This window comes from Rousettus aegyptiacus, unplaced genomic scaffold (genome assembly GCF_014176215.1).
Source record: "Rousettus aegyptiacus isolate mRouAeg1 unplaced genomic scaffold, mRouAeg1.p scaffold_m13_p_2, whole genome shotgun sequence".
Taxonomy (NCBI): Eukaryota; Metazoa; Chordata; class Mammalia; order Chiroptera; family Pteropodidae; genus Rousettus; species Rousettus aegyptiacus.
Genome location: NW_023416295.1, coordinates 172,367,632 through 172,380,059, shown reverse-complemented (window position 1 = coordinate 172,380,059; position 12,428 = coordinate 172,367,632). Strand labels below are relative to the sequence as shown.

At 54.4% G+C, this 12,428-nt stretch overlaps 1 protein-coding gene across 2 annotated transcripts in view; it reads right to left on the bottom strand.

The window, feature by feature from the left end:
- Window positions 1–12,428, bottom strand: part of ACO2 (aconitase 2) — a 35,447-nt gene that overhangs the window by 9,647 nt on the left and 13,372 nt on the right. For both annotated transcript variants that reach the window (XM_016135837.2, XM_016135838.2), the window contains 5 exons: window positions 11,789–11,925; window positions 7,833–8,091; window positions 4,576–4,668; window positions 1,180–1,338; window positions 790–940 (listed from right to left, as the gene is read on the bottom strand). In XM_016135837.2, the coding sequence (XP_015991323.1) occupies window positions 790–940; window positions 1,180–1,338; window positions 4,576–4,668; window positions 7,833–8,091; window positions 11,789–11,925 (799 nt within the window). The remainder of the gene's footprint in view (window positions 1–789; window positions 941–1,179; window positions 1,339–4,575; window positions 4,669–7,832; window positions 8,092–11,788; window positions 11,926–12,428) is intronic.

The window sequence follows — 12,428 nt, the reverse complement described above, 5'->3', positions numbered from 1 at the left end:
TCTGGACTACCAAGCCCCACACGGAATGGGTAAGGCTCACAGAAAATGTCCTCACTGCTCTCAGGACAGCGGCCTCATGGGGTTGCCGGGACATGAGTTTGGGTTTGAGCTGTCAAAGGCAGGAAGGGCCACCTGTAAGAGTGGGTGCTGCCATCACTGGAGGGGTACAGGGGCCAGCTGACCCCAGTAGCTCTGGGGGAGGGCTACTGTGATCCTGAGGCAGGCACCTGGGGAAGTCTGAACTGGGCCACCTCTAAGGCTTATTCCAGGTCTCCCCAGGTTTCTGAGGGCACCGTGGCCAGGTCACCAGGAGGGATGAGTAGGAAGGGGCCGGTTCCTACCTGGTCTTTGAGACTAACAGGTGATTGATAATCTCTAATGCGAGGGAAGTGAATGAAGCTCCAACTGCAGCCAGCGAAGATATGAGAATGGGGCTGCTTTGTGGCTGAAGCCCCGACGAACCCCCATTCCCACCGTCACCACCATCTTCCCTGGAATTTGTCTGGATCACTCCAGGTGCCACGGCCAGAGCCTAGCAGCAGAAGTAGGCTTGGCCCCTAACTCTGGCCACAGAGAAGTTCCCTGCCCCCTTGAGGGGCCTGGACCTCCTCCTCTATTTCATGAGGGACCTACACTCAGCATGTCCCCTCTTCCTCTAAGTGTCCATCTCAAGTCCCCGAACTGGACAGGTTCTCAGGGGAAGACCATTCACTGCTTCTACGGTTCAACTACTGGCCCCATCAGGCCCAGCACAGGCTGCGGGCCACCCCACGTGGCCGCCCCCCTCACCAGTGCAGGAGATGGAGTCTATGCCAGGCCCGTGGTACTCCACGATAGCGCCCGTGCCGCCTTTCACTGTGAGGATGCCCGCCACCTTTAAGATCACATCTTTGGGTGAGGTCCAACCGGAGAGTGAGCCCGTCAGCTTCACACCGATCACCTGAAGAGGTGGGGCAAGAGAGCAATTACAGGCCATGTGTCATGTTCCATGTTCCACGTGTCACGTTCCGCCCAGGAAGCTACCTGTTGGAATTCCCACTCCTGCTGATTTATCCCTGCCTCCCCCCAAAGACGTCTGCGGCCGACCCAGTCGCTCCTCCCTTTCATCCACGTCTCCCATTCATCCCCACCAAACACCCTCTGCAGCCACCCTGGACCGAGTCCTTCCCCGCCCCTTACCTTGGGGCACTTCAGCTCCCAGGGGATCCCAGCCATGACGTCCACAGCATCAGCACCCCCAACTCCAATGCAGATGCCGCCCAGGCCACCGCCATTGGGGGTATGGGAATCAGTGCCAATCAGAAGAACCCCAGGGTATGCATAGTTTTCCAGAATGATCTGAAAAAGAATCCAAGATTTTAAGCTTAAAAGCTCTCAGCAGAGAACAGAGATAGGGCCCAAAGGGCACCCACGAAACTGCCCCCACTGACCCGAGGCCACTGGGTTATTCCCGGGCACTTCTCCAGGACGGGGCCTCTCCAGCGGGACCCTGAAGAGCCAGGCTGGGGAGACAGGTGGCCTGGGCTGACACTTCCTGACTGTACGATCTGGGCTTGAAAGTGCCTCCCTGCACCTCAGGCTACAGCAATAAGAACACCCACACCACCCTGACCCCAGGACTGTGGCGAGAACCAGATGAACTGGGATACAAGACTGTGTCCTGTGACAGGCCTGGGGACGAGTGTGACCACTGAAAGGTGCTCCTGACCGCCGCTGCCTCATGTGGTGGACGTGTGGACTGTGCCTACCTGGACTCTCAACAGGGCAGACAACGCTTTCATCACCTAGCTCCGGCTCCCAAAGGAAGCCCTAGGGGCCCAATGGGAGCTCTGGCCATGAGCTTTGCCACTGCTGAACTGAAAAGTACAGGTGATGCCTCCCCTTTCGGTGTTCCCTTCAGTGAGATACTCCTTCTAGTTGGGAAGGCGCTGGCAGTGAGCACATCCCCCAAAACATCTGAGGGGGGTACAGAGTCAGCTCTCCCAGGGCGGCCCTGCCCACCATCCAGGCACCTGAGGTGGCGGACACGCTGAGGGCTACAGGATCCCACAGCAAAGCCCCGCCAGGAGTCGCGTGCCCTGGCTCTGAGTTCTGGCCCCACCACCTATTGGTGGTCATGGGGCCTGAGGCGAGTCACTCCACCCTCTAAGCCTGGACCACTGTGGTGGCTCAGGGAGATCACGCACATTGAACTGTAATAGTAGTGCCTGCAAGATGCGTTACTTTTATTTATTTTGCAGTGAGATACTTCAGCTGAGTTTCTGCTGCTGATCTGTCAGATGGAATTATGCCCCCAACACACACATCAATGTTGGGGAAGGACAAATGCAATCAGAGACGTGAAAGGCTCCACGGACTGTCAGGACCGATGGGACGGCTGGCAGGCTCCCTGGGACGTTACAGAAACCCCAGGGCCGCTGCCCGCGCGAGGCGCCTGCCCAGCAGACTCAGCAAGGTGCGAGGGCTCCTCCTCCTGGGAGTGCAGGAAGTTAGAAGGCCTGGTTCCTTCCCTGGGGGCTGGCGGCTGGCTGCAAGAACTGGCCAACATGGAGGGAATCTCCAACGAAAATAACTGCTGGAGAGAACACTAGCTCACTGTTGCATTTCTCTGGCCCTCCCTGCCTCAGCCACGTACAAAGATTTAAAACCAGTTCATCTGTAAAGCTCAAGGGTGTAAAAGGACTGATCCATGAAGGCCAGACACACAGAATTCAGCGTGGCCACATGGTGCGGACAAGTGTGCTCCTCATCTAGACAGGAGAGGCTAGTGCACACCCGAGGACTACAAAAGGCGCCACAAGGAAGCTGGTTTTGACAGTGACCTCAGTGGTCAGCTGGATACGGCTGGGTGAATGGGGTGGGGTGATGGTGGGAGAAGTGTATTTTAGGCTGAGCTAACATCTAGAACACAAAATTGGAAATTCAGCCATCCGCCCACACAACATACATATCCACTGAGGACCTATTCTGTACTGACCTGGCCCTGGGCCCAGAGCTAGGCATGAAGAAATAAGCCACAGTCCCTGTGCCCACAAAGCACACTTGGCACATACTGGGGATATACTGTGAAGGTCCCAGAGGATCACATAAGACGGCCCCGAAGCCGGGCACCGGGGAGCATCGGGGTAACCAGAAGGCAGCCATGTGGAAGAGGCAGATCTGCCAGGACATTCGAAGTGGAAGGAAAGGAGTTAATGTTTGAGTTCAGCGCGGTGGGTTAAAGCTCCTGACGGCCCAACGTCGAGACGGGGAGACAAGTACAGCTAAAAAGGGTCACAGGGTCCCTGGGCATTTTCTCTTCAAGGGAACGTATCGGGCTGTACACTCAGCTGGTGGCCAGCGGCAGGTGTGAGCTGCCATCACTGACAGCTCCAAACTTTGGCTCGGGAGCTGCCCAAAAGGCCTGGGCATCTGTACTGAGGTGAAAAGAGGGACACTTGGATTGGGGCGTCCTTCACAACGAAAGGCCAAGCTGGGTCCACCTGGCTCTAGCCCCGCCGCTGAGAGAGGCGTTCTGGCCCCTGTGCACTGTTATTCCCAGGTGCCTCCTGGCAAGGGCAATGGTTTGAAAGGGCAGTGCAGTGAGCCGTGGGCTCTGGTTTCAGAGTGGGGCGGTGCTGGGAGCCTCCGGGTCAGATTACAGCCTGATTCAGCTCATCATGAAGGAGGCCTGGGAAGGGAGCCTGGGGTGGAGGTGGGGAAAAGGGTCACCTTGGAAAGGTGCAGAGAGGCAGGCTTCACACGGTGGATGGCGGGTGGACACACAACCCAGCGCATGCCCCACGAAGCAGGTCGGTCCCATGAGGAAAGCTAAGGACCTCTCTCCCCAGAAACACACACACACACACACTCTCTCTCACGCACACACTTATGGAGACGAAAATGCTGACTGAGAGAAAAGCCATCCTAGGGAAGAACCTGGAAGAACTTGTCGACATGGCCACATGACCTTGTTCTATAGGATACCACAAAGGAGCCAAGTGTTGTGTGCCCTGCAGGGGAAGCATCCCAATGCGATGGAGGCTGCAAAGGCCAGACTCCTGGATGCAAATCCTGGTTCCATAATCAGCGGTTGAGTGGACCTGGCCAAGTAGACTGCTTCTCTGTGCCTCAGTTACCGCATGTGTAAGGTGTGGGTAATAAAACCCTCACAGGGTGGTGGTGAGCGCAGAGGAAGTCAGGATCTGTAAATGCTAAGTCTAGCACCTCAGTGCACGCTCAGCAGGAGTTAGCACTTGTGGTACGAGGCGAAACAAAACATAGCAAAATATTATAATGCTTAGAAAAAAGTGTAGCAAGAAACACTGTCGAACTTAAAATGCTGGTTACCAGGTGGTCAGAAGGGACTGTTTAAATGTCCTACATGGAGAGTGAGAATGTATAACTTGACATGATAAAAATTAACTTAAAAATGGAGGAGGAGGAGCCTGAGGGCTGACTGAGATGCCATCCCGTTCCCCCTCGACCCCCTGAGCCTTGAGCCCCCTGCTCCCACAGGCCAGGAGGTGCTCTCTGGTTCCCTAAGGGCGGCCCGCCAGCCCCCCACCCCCAAAGGCAGGCCGAGTCCTGCCTTACCTGGTGAATGATGCCGGAGCCAGGCCTCCAGAAGCCCACGCCGTACTTGGCGCCTGCAGTTGCCAGGAAATTATACACTTCTTGGTTTATGTCCTATTGAGACAAATCAATAACCAGAGCAGTAGTAACACAGTTAGCATCTGGGACGACCCTTGCTCATGCTCTCCTCCCTCCTCCCCAGCTCCCTTGTGACTCTGAAATGCGGGCGCTGTGCAGACAGGCCCTCTCCCGGAGGCCTTCTACTAATAAATCCAAGAGGGCTTGGATGTCGGCCCAGTCTCTGCTGGCCAGCCTGGGAGAGGAATAAGGGAGCCGAGACGGAGGCTCAGTTCTGTGACGCCTGCCCAAGGAGTGGGTCCAGAAAAGTTCCTTCCTTGCCCTGGGACTCAGTTTCCTTATCTGTAAAAGGAACTGGGCTACGTCACCTCCAAGGGGCCCTCTGGCACCGAGTCCTCCACCACGGCCGGCGGTGAGGGGCACACCACCAGAGAGCTGTGGTGCTGCTTCTCCCTCTAAGCCTCGGTGCCTCATCTGTAACCCTGGCTGACATGTACCGAATGCCCACTACAGCAATGGCATCACGCTAAACATCCTCACCACCCATCCCACTGTCATCAAGCCCATTTTACAGATGCAAAAATGGAGGCTCGGAGGTGAAACCACTTGCTGGAGATCCCAGAGTTAAACAGAGAAGTCAGAGCTTGAAACCAGGCTTGTGTGACCCCAGAGCTCAAGAGTTACATTCTCATATAAAACAGGAAGGAGGACACAAGACTACATCTCAGAACACCCAGGTCAGCATCTGGCACGTCGCAGGTGCTCCATACTTTGTAATATGTTTCATGGGCCTTGGATGAAAGTGTCCAACGGACCGTGTTCTGAAACAAACAACAGGGTGGGCTGTGCCCACTCGGCCTGTAATTCGAAGGCAGCTAGCTTCCTCATGGGGAGGGGACGGTTCCCTGCACACTCATGTGAGGCCGGGCTTTATCTGGAAGCCATGGCGTACCCCTGGACAGGTGAGATCCCAGTGACAAAAGGGATGGGACCACAGCAGACTGCAGAGTCCCAAAGGAGGAACTAGGAAATGAGACCTGCCGACCTCTGGGCATGGGAGAGCCACGCTCCACGGCAGAGGAGGGACTCACAGCCAGCTCCCCGGCCGTCAATAAAGCGTCCTCGAGTCTATGCAGCCCCTTTCCATCTAAACTCCAGAGAAACCGGGCACCCTTCCGAGGGCCCACGGTTACCCCAGGAGAAAGCATGGCAGACAAAGAACCTGGGTCCCCATAGCAGCCTCTTTCCAATTATTAACATACATGCTTTTTCATTTACAAATCAGTTACTTATAAAACTGGCACTAAGAGCAGGAGGCAGGGGTCGTATGTCTGGGTGCATGTGCACGTGTCTGTGCAAGAGGGTGCAGAGGCAGTGGTGGGTGCAGCGGCATGACCTGAACTCAGCCTAGACACCTCTCCAGCTGTCTGTGTGACCCTGGACAGGACACTCTGCCTCTCTGGGCCCCAACCAAGTGCATCTGACCACATCCCTCACCTGCTTAAACCCTTCGATGACTACAGGATGGCGCCCCACCCATCTCACACCAACCCCCCCCCGCCCCGCCTCTTTCATGCACACAGCCCCAGCCCCATACGTCCCTTTCAGCTCCACAAATGCATCAAGTTGCTTCCTGCCTTTGGGCCTTCATACACACTGTTCTCTCTAGAATGTTCTTCCTCCAGTTAACGTTGACCGACCTGTCTGCACAGGTCTCAGTTTACATGTCACACCCTCAAAGAGGTGGCCCTTCCCGCCCCCCAACCAAAGTCTAAATCAGACACCTTTCTATACTGTTACAGAGTCATGCGCATTCTTTTTATCACATGTACACAAATTGGCAATCACCTACTTATTTGTGTGACTGTTTAGCTGCCTTCCTACTAGACTCTAAGATCCATGATGGCGGCCCCTGTCTGTCTTGTTCACGCTGAGTCCCCAGCACCTGGCACAGCGTCTGGCGTATAATTAACGTTGTTAAATAGATGAGGGAATGGGCTCTGAAACCCTAGGAGTCCGTGACTCTCATCTCCAGTAGGCAGATTCTGAATCCACAAAGAAGAAGGCTAGACCCTAAAGGTGGTGGCCCTGTGGGCAGTCACCCTGAGAGCTGAAGAGGCCCCAGTTCCTGGCCACACCCAGGCCCAGGCCCAGGAGCCCCTGTAACCCGATTATCCTTGCCGCTGCGCTGCTAGCTGCTAAGGTGGCCAGCAGGCGGGCCATTTCAGCTGAATGGAAAAGAAGCCAGTGTACAACCAGGGCACAAACTGGCGGGCCAGGGTGGGAAGAAAGGCTGGAATGGGAACGCTGCCCTGAGTGGTTCCCATGGGTCTGAGAGGCTCTCTGTGCCGTGCTGGCCCTGGGAGCCGGAGCACTTTCAATTGCGTGCCCCACACTGTGCCCAGCCGGGCTGAGGCCCTGCCAGCATTCAGCTCCTGCCAACGGCCCCCCACGAGCGGCGCCTGCTTCCACTGCAGGAGGTGGGGGGCAGAGGCCCAGAGCTGGGAGAGACCAGCTGCTGCCAAGAGTGGGCACACACAAAGGCACCACGAGCAGAGCCTGGCAAGGGGAAGGGGTCCGGTTTCCTAAGGCAGGGTGGGGGGAATTCAGGGTCCCATTCAGCCCCTTCTACCTTGTTAAGCAAAACTCACAGGAGAAGAAAGCCCCGAAGGGGGCCCGGCGCTTAAGAGCCGGGATCCATGCCTGGCCCTAGCCGTGGCCCCGTGCGGCGTGGGGCTTGACGCACGGTGCCTCGGCCCCCTCAGATTTACATGACAGCCATCGGCCTTCCACCTTGACAGCGTCTTCGGGGTCAGACAAGAGCCTAAGCTGGCACACATGTGATGCTGGCAGAAACGGGAACCTAAACTGCTCTCTCCGGAGCAACTGGCGGTGGGCATCAGAACCGGCGTCTGCATCACTTCTCTCACATAACAGAAAAAGGGCCAGAAAAGAAATACCCACTGTGTGGTAAGAGTAAGGACGATTTTGTTTTTAGGCTTTCTCTAAATTTTCTAACGTCTTCACAATGAGCAAATGATATTTTTGGAATGAGAAAAGAGCATAAACATTAAAAAAAAAAAAAAAAAAAAGACTAAACCAAAGAGCCCATTCAGAACTTGGAGGCCACGCCTAGTTCGAGGGTTTTGCCTGTCATCCCAGGTCACGCCCACTGTCCCCGGACACCACCTCCAGCTCACCTTGGCCCGACGCAGGTCTTTCTCACCCCCGAGCTGGGCCTCGATCAGATGGTCACAGTGGATGGTGGACGGCACGGCCACCTTGGGCAGCCCGCTGCTGATGAACTGCAGCATGGCCATCTGGGCCGTGGCATCCTGCATGGCCACGCGGTCGGGCCGCAGCCGCAGGTACGTCTTTCCCCGCTCGATCTCCTGGTTGGCTGGGTCGTCCAGATGTCCATACACGATCTTTTCCGAGAGGGTCAGGGGCCGGTTCAATCTGAGGGGAGAAGGGAGGGGCTGCCTGGTACTGTCTGCGTGACCCCTGCCCACCAGAGGCACTCCCGCTGCCTGTGGCCATGGTGACAGAAGGCAGGGAGAGGGACCCTTTACTTCGCGAGAGTGGGGTCTAATCCGTCACACTCACTGAGGCACTTGCAGCGTGTGACACAGTGCCCGGCATTCAACGGGTATTTCAAAGTGATTTGATGAATAAATGACACCGCCACAAGGATGTTCGATTTTAAAGTACATTAATGACTATGATCAGATTAGCATGTGTTTCTCACCATTTACTCTTCATTGTACACTTGTCACGTAAGAAAAGTACCAAGAGAGAACGGAGGCACAGCAGAGCGCTGTGAACGCCTCAAGTTCGCAGCCAGCCTCACCTTGAACCCTCTTATCTCTGTCCACGATCACCTACCTCCCTTGTGCTGTCAGCCCTGAGACAGAGGATCTGAGCCAGCCCCGCCCTCCGTCCACGACCTCCGACCTCCGCCTCGGGCATTACAAGCCTCCTTACCCTACTCCGCGAAAGCCCCGCCCGTCAGCCCCACTTGTTCTCACCCAGGGAGGCGTGGCTGTCAGCTCTCGAGAACAGAACCCCACATCGCCGCCTCTAGCCTCTCACTGGTCCCTCTCTTCCTTTCCAGATCCCGTTTTCCTGTAGGTCCCACCCCTCCCTTCCTCATTAGAGCCAAAATGGCAGTCCAAGTCTGACCCTTTGGGAGGTTCAGCCCCTGCCAGGACTCGACTGTCCCCTCCCCCGCCCATGTGGACTGAGGTCAGTGCAGGTCAATTCTCAACCACCCGCCTCGGGGCCCCCTGATGGCTCCCTGCTCTGCCCACTCAAGCTGGCTGCCCGTGGAGCACGGCGGCACTGCTGGACCTTGACCACTCGCCAACCCAGAGGCCTCCAGGGAAGGGGTAGAGTTCCACTCACACCCAACAAAGCCAAGAAAAAAGTACCAGGAGAAGAGTCACAGGCTCTGGGTCCACACTCAATCCTCTTACTAAACCCACAATGTGATCAGATAAGCAAATGCCCTTCCCAGGGAGTTCGCCAACCCATTCTAAAGTCCAGGGCTTCGACTGCGAGGAGATAACCAAGCACTTACGATAAAACAGCTTTACTGAGGTATAATTGGCACGTAATAAACTGCACATACTTGAAGTATGTTACTTTGATAAGTTCTGACGTATGTATACACCTGTGACACCATCGCCACAATCAAGAATGAACACATCCGTCGCCTGCCAAAGTCTCTCTGTGCTCGCCCTCCCGCCCCCACTGATCTGCTTCGTCACTCCAGACTGCTTTCACCACAGCCCTTGCTTTTAGTTCGGTTTTGCTCTGAGCACTTTAATGTACAGAATTCATTTTATCCTCACAACACAGACGAGGAAACTGAAGCACAGGGAGGTCACGAAGCTAGGGAGTGGCAGAGGGAGGACACAGGAGCCAAGCAGTGTGGCTCCACCGTCCGTGCTCTTCCCGCTGCCCTGTCTCTCAATAACCCCTGGAAACATCAGGGTACCACGTGTTCAGTCATAGCACTACTTCTATTACCAAGGTGCCTGCTGGGAAAGCAGAAGAACTGCCCGAGCTCCAGCTCCTCACTCCCACGTTCACCTAATCCCTGGAGAGCAAGAGTCCCCCAAGGCGCTGGCTCTGTGGGCAGCGGCAGAGCAACTGGCAATTCTGAAAACCTCTTCAGTTCCGTCATGAGAACCCTGAATAAAAATAGCACTGGCTGAGGTACAGCCCGCCCCGTCCCGGGGCAGCAGCTCCAAGGGGGGTACTCAGTGCAAGGAGCACAGCCCGGCTCCCTGGGCCCCAGGGGAGACGAAAAATAGCACATGTGCTTTCAAACTAAAGACCTTAACAGCGAATGCCTGAAGTTGTATAAGAAAAGCCCGACCATGACAAAAGCCTAAGGGTGAATTTATCATCACTTTTCCTTGAGGATTAACTGAGGGTGGCAAAATGGGTCCTCTGCGCTTCTTTGTCCTTCGGCTTCACCTAATGACAAAGAGCCAGTTCTCGGCAACAGAACTGGGCCCCTTCTGTCATGGACACAGGGTGAGGAAGAGTGACCCTTCCTGCAAGGTCTCGGGTCTTCTAAAACATTCTTAAATCTATCTGAATCCACTAGCGTCCTTTTAGAATAGCCTCGCTTCGGCCTTCTTTGTCTACCTAAGGCTTTCTCCACTCACAGTTTGGGCCGGATGACTCTTGGCTGAAGGCAATGGCAGAGGTAGGACGTTCGGTCATCTTCCTGGCCTCTCCCCACTAGATAACAGTAAACCCGCACTCTGCCTTGAGTTATGACCACTAAAAATGCCTCCAGACACTGCCAAAGTCCCCCAGGGGACAAAGCCAACACCCCCACCCCCATGAGAACCCCGGTTCTATAGCAACAACGAAAATGAAACATCCCTCATCTGCACTAATTTGGAAAATGCCGAAAGTTATTGGACTTTTCTGATTAATGCAGGATTGGAATAAATAGGCAAAGGAAAATTTTTTTTTTTTTGGTTAATTTTACTGAAAATAATTAACACCCCTCCCCCCAAAAAAAATTCCAGTGTTTTAGAGGGCAGTGTTTTTTTGTTAATTTTTAAAGCAAAGACTAAGGGTGAACAATACTCTTTGTCACATTATCTCAAAGCAAACTTCTATGTTAACTCGCCCTCCAAGCATGATGAACAGCAAGGGAGAACTGTTTTGCAGACTAAAGGAAAATTCAGCATTTTCGCACTGAGCTGTGGTCTGAGAGCTCCAAGAAGAAATAAAATGTTGTTTCCTGGGGAAAAAAATATATGTACAAAGCCTAATATCAATGGGGACAGTGGTTTGCAACCCTGACCACACATTAGAACCAGCTGGGAAACTGGCCAGTGCTCCTCACATTTTGATGAGACTCAAGTCATTGGGGGGGGGGGGGTGCCGTGAACTACAGATTCTGTGGGGGGTGGGGGCTGGGGGCTGGGGTTCAGCATAGCTGGCGAGCTCCCAGGGGACGCCAACACTGCAGATCTGTGGACCACATTGGCAAGCTGCTTCTCCACCTGGGCCTGTTCCTTGGCTGTAAAATGTATATAAGCATATCTGTTCTCACTTATTCCCGGTCGCTGTCACCAGGTGGGCGGTTGTTCAAGTTCCAGGAACAGCATCCTTTGGTGCCAGCAAGTTCCAGGAGCAGCATCCTTTAGGACAGCAGTGCAAAGGTGGCTGCCGTTTTGCCAGAAGGAGGAACCCAGAAAAGATATGCTCGAGATCCTACTTGAACTTTCCTCTGGGTCTCAAGCCTGAGCTCGCCTCCAGACTGCGCACTGCAGAGGAAACACGTGATTCCTCCCCAGGTGCCTGGTGGATCCCAGAAGGCTGGCCCAGGGCAGCAGTCTGTCCTGCAAAGGGTGCCTAAAAGGGTCAGGCCACAGCACCAGTCTCGAGACCTTCCCTATGGCCCATTTCACCAGGCTTCTTGATAAACAGATTTTTCCTTGGCAGAAAGGGCAGGTCCACCACTCACCTAGAATACCTTTGTCAGCAATGACCTTTGTACCCTACGTGCCTTGAGCCTGCCACCATCGTCAACCACCCTTCACGGAGCACCTCCCACGCTGCCTGAAGGGGAAAGGTAGCAGCAGCGGCACCTTTAGCTGTCTCTCCGCTCTACTGGAGGCCTTACCGTTTGCGAACAATGTTAATGTTCTTCTCTAGCAGGTCAAAGCGGATGTAATCATTGGGCTCAAAGTGGCTCATGGCCACCTTGGCCCGTTGGCACAGGACTGAGGCCACATGGTACTGCCGCACACTCAGGGCTTTCTGCAAGAAGAAAGACAACAGCAACTGTCAATGGAGGACTTGGGGTGCTCCACCCCTGATGGACAGCTCAGTGTGGTGAAAAAGTGAGAATTACAGTGAGGAGTTAGTCAGTAACTGCAGCCTCACTTTCCCCATCTGAGGCATGGGATGATACGGAAGCCAAGGGAACACAGCCTGTGCTGGGAGAAAGGGCAAGGCAAGGGATTCGTAGTCAGAATTGCTGCTATCAAAGTCAAGTTCTATGGACTAAAGAAAATACGCCAACAATTGAGAGCCGGAGGCGATGGGAAATGGGAACATAACCAGCTCTGGCGATCACAGAGTCACTGGAGAGGTTAAATGAGAACATGTGTGAAAGTTCTCATTAAGCTGTAAAGCACTGCCCAAATCATAGCTGCTAGTCTAGCTGCACTGTAAGTTCCTTGAGGGCTGGGATCAAGCTTTGTCTTATTTATCTCTGTAGCTAGACCACCTAGACATATTTTTCAATAAGTCTTTGTTGA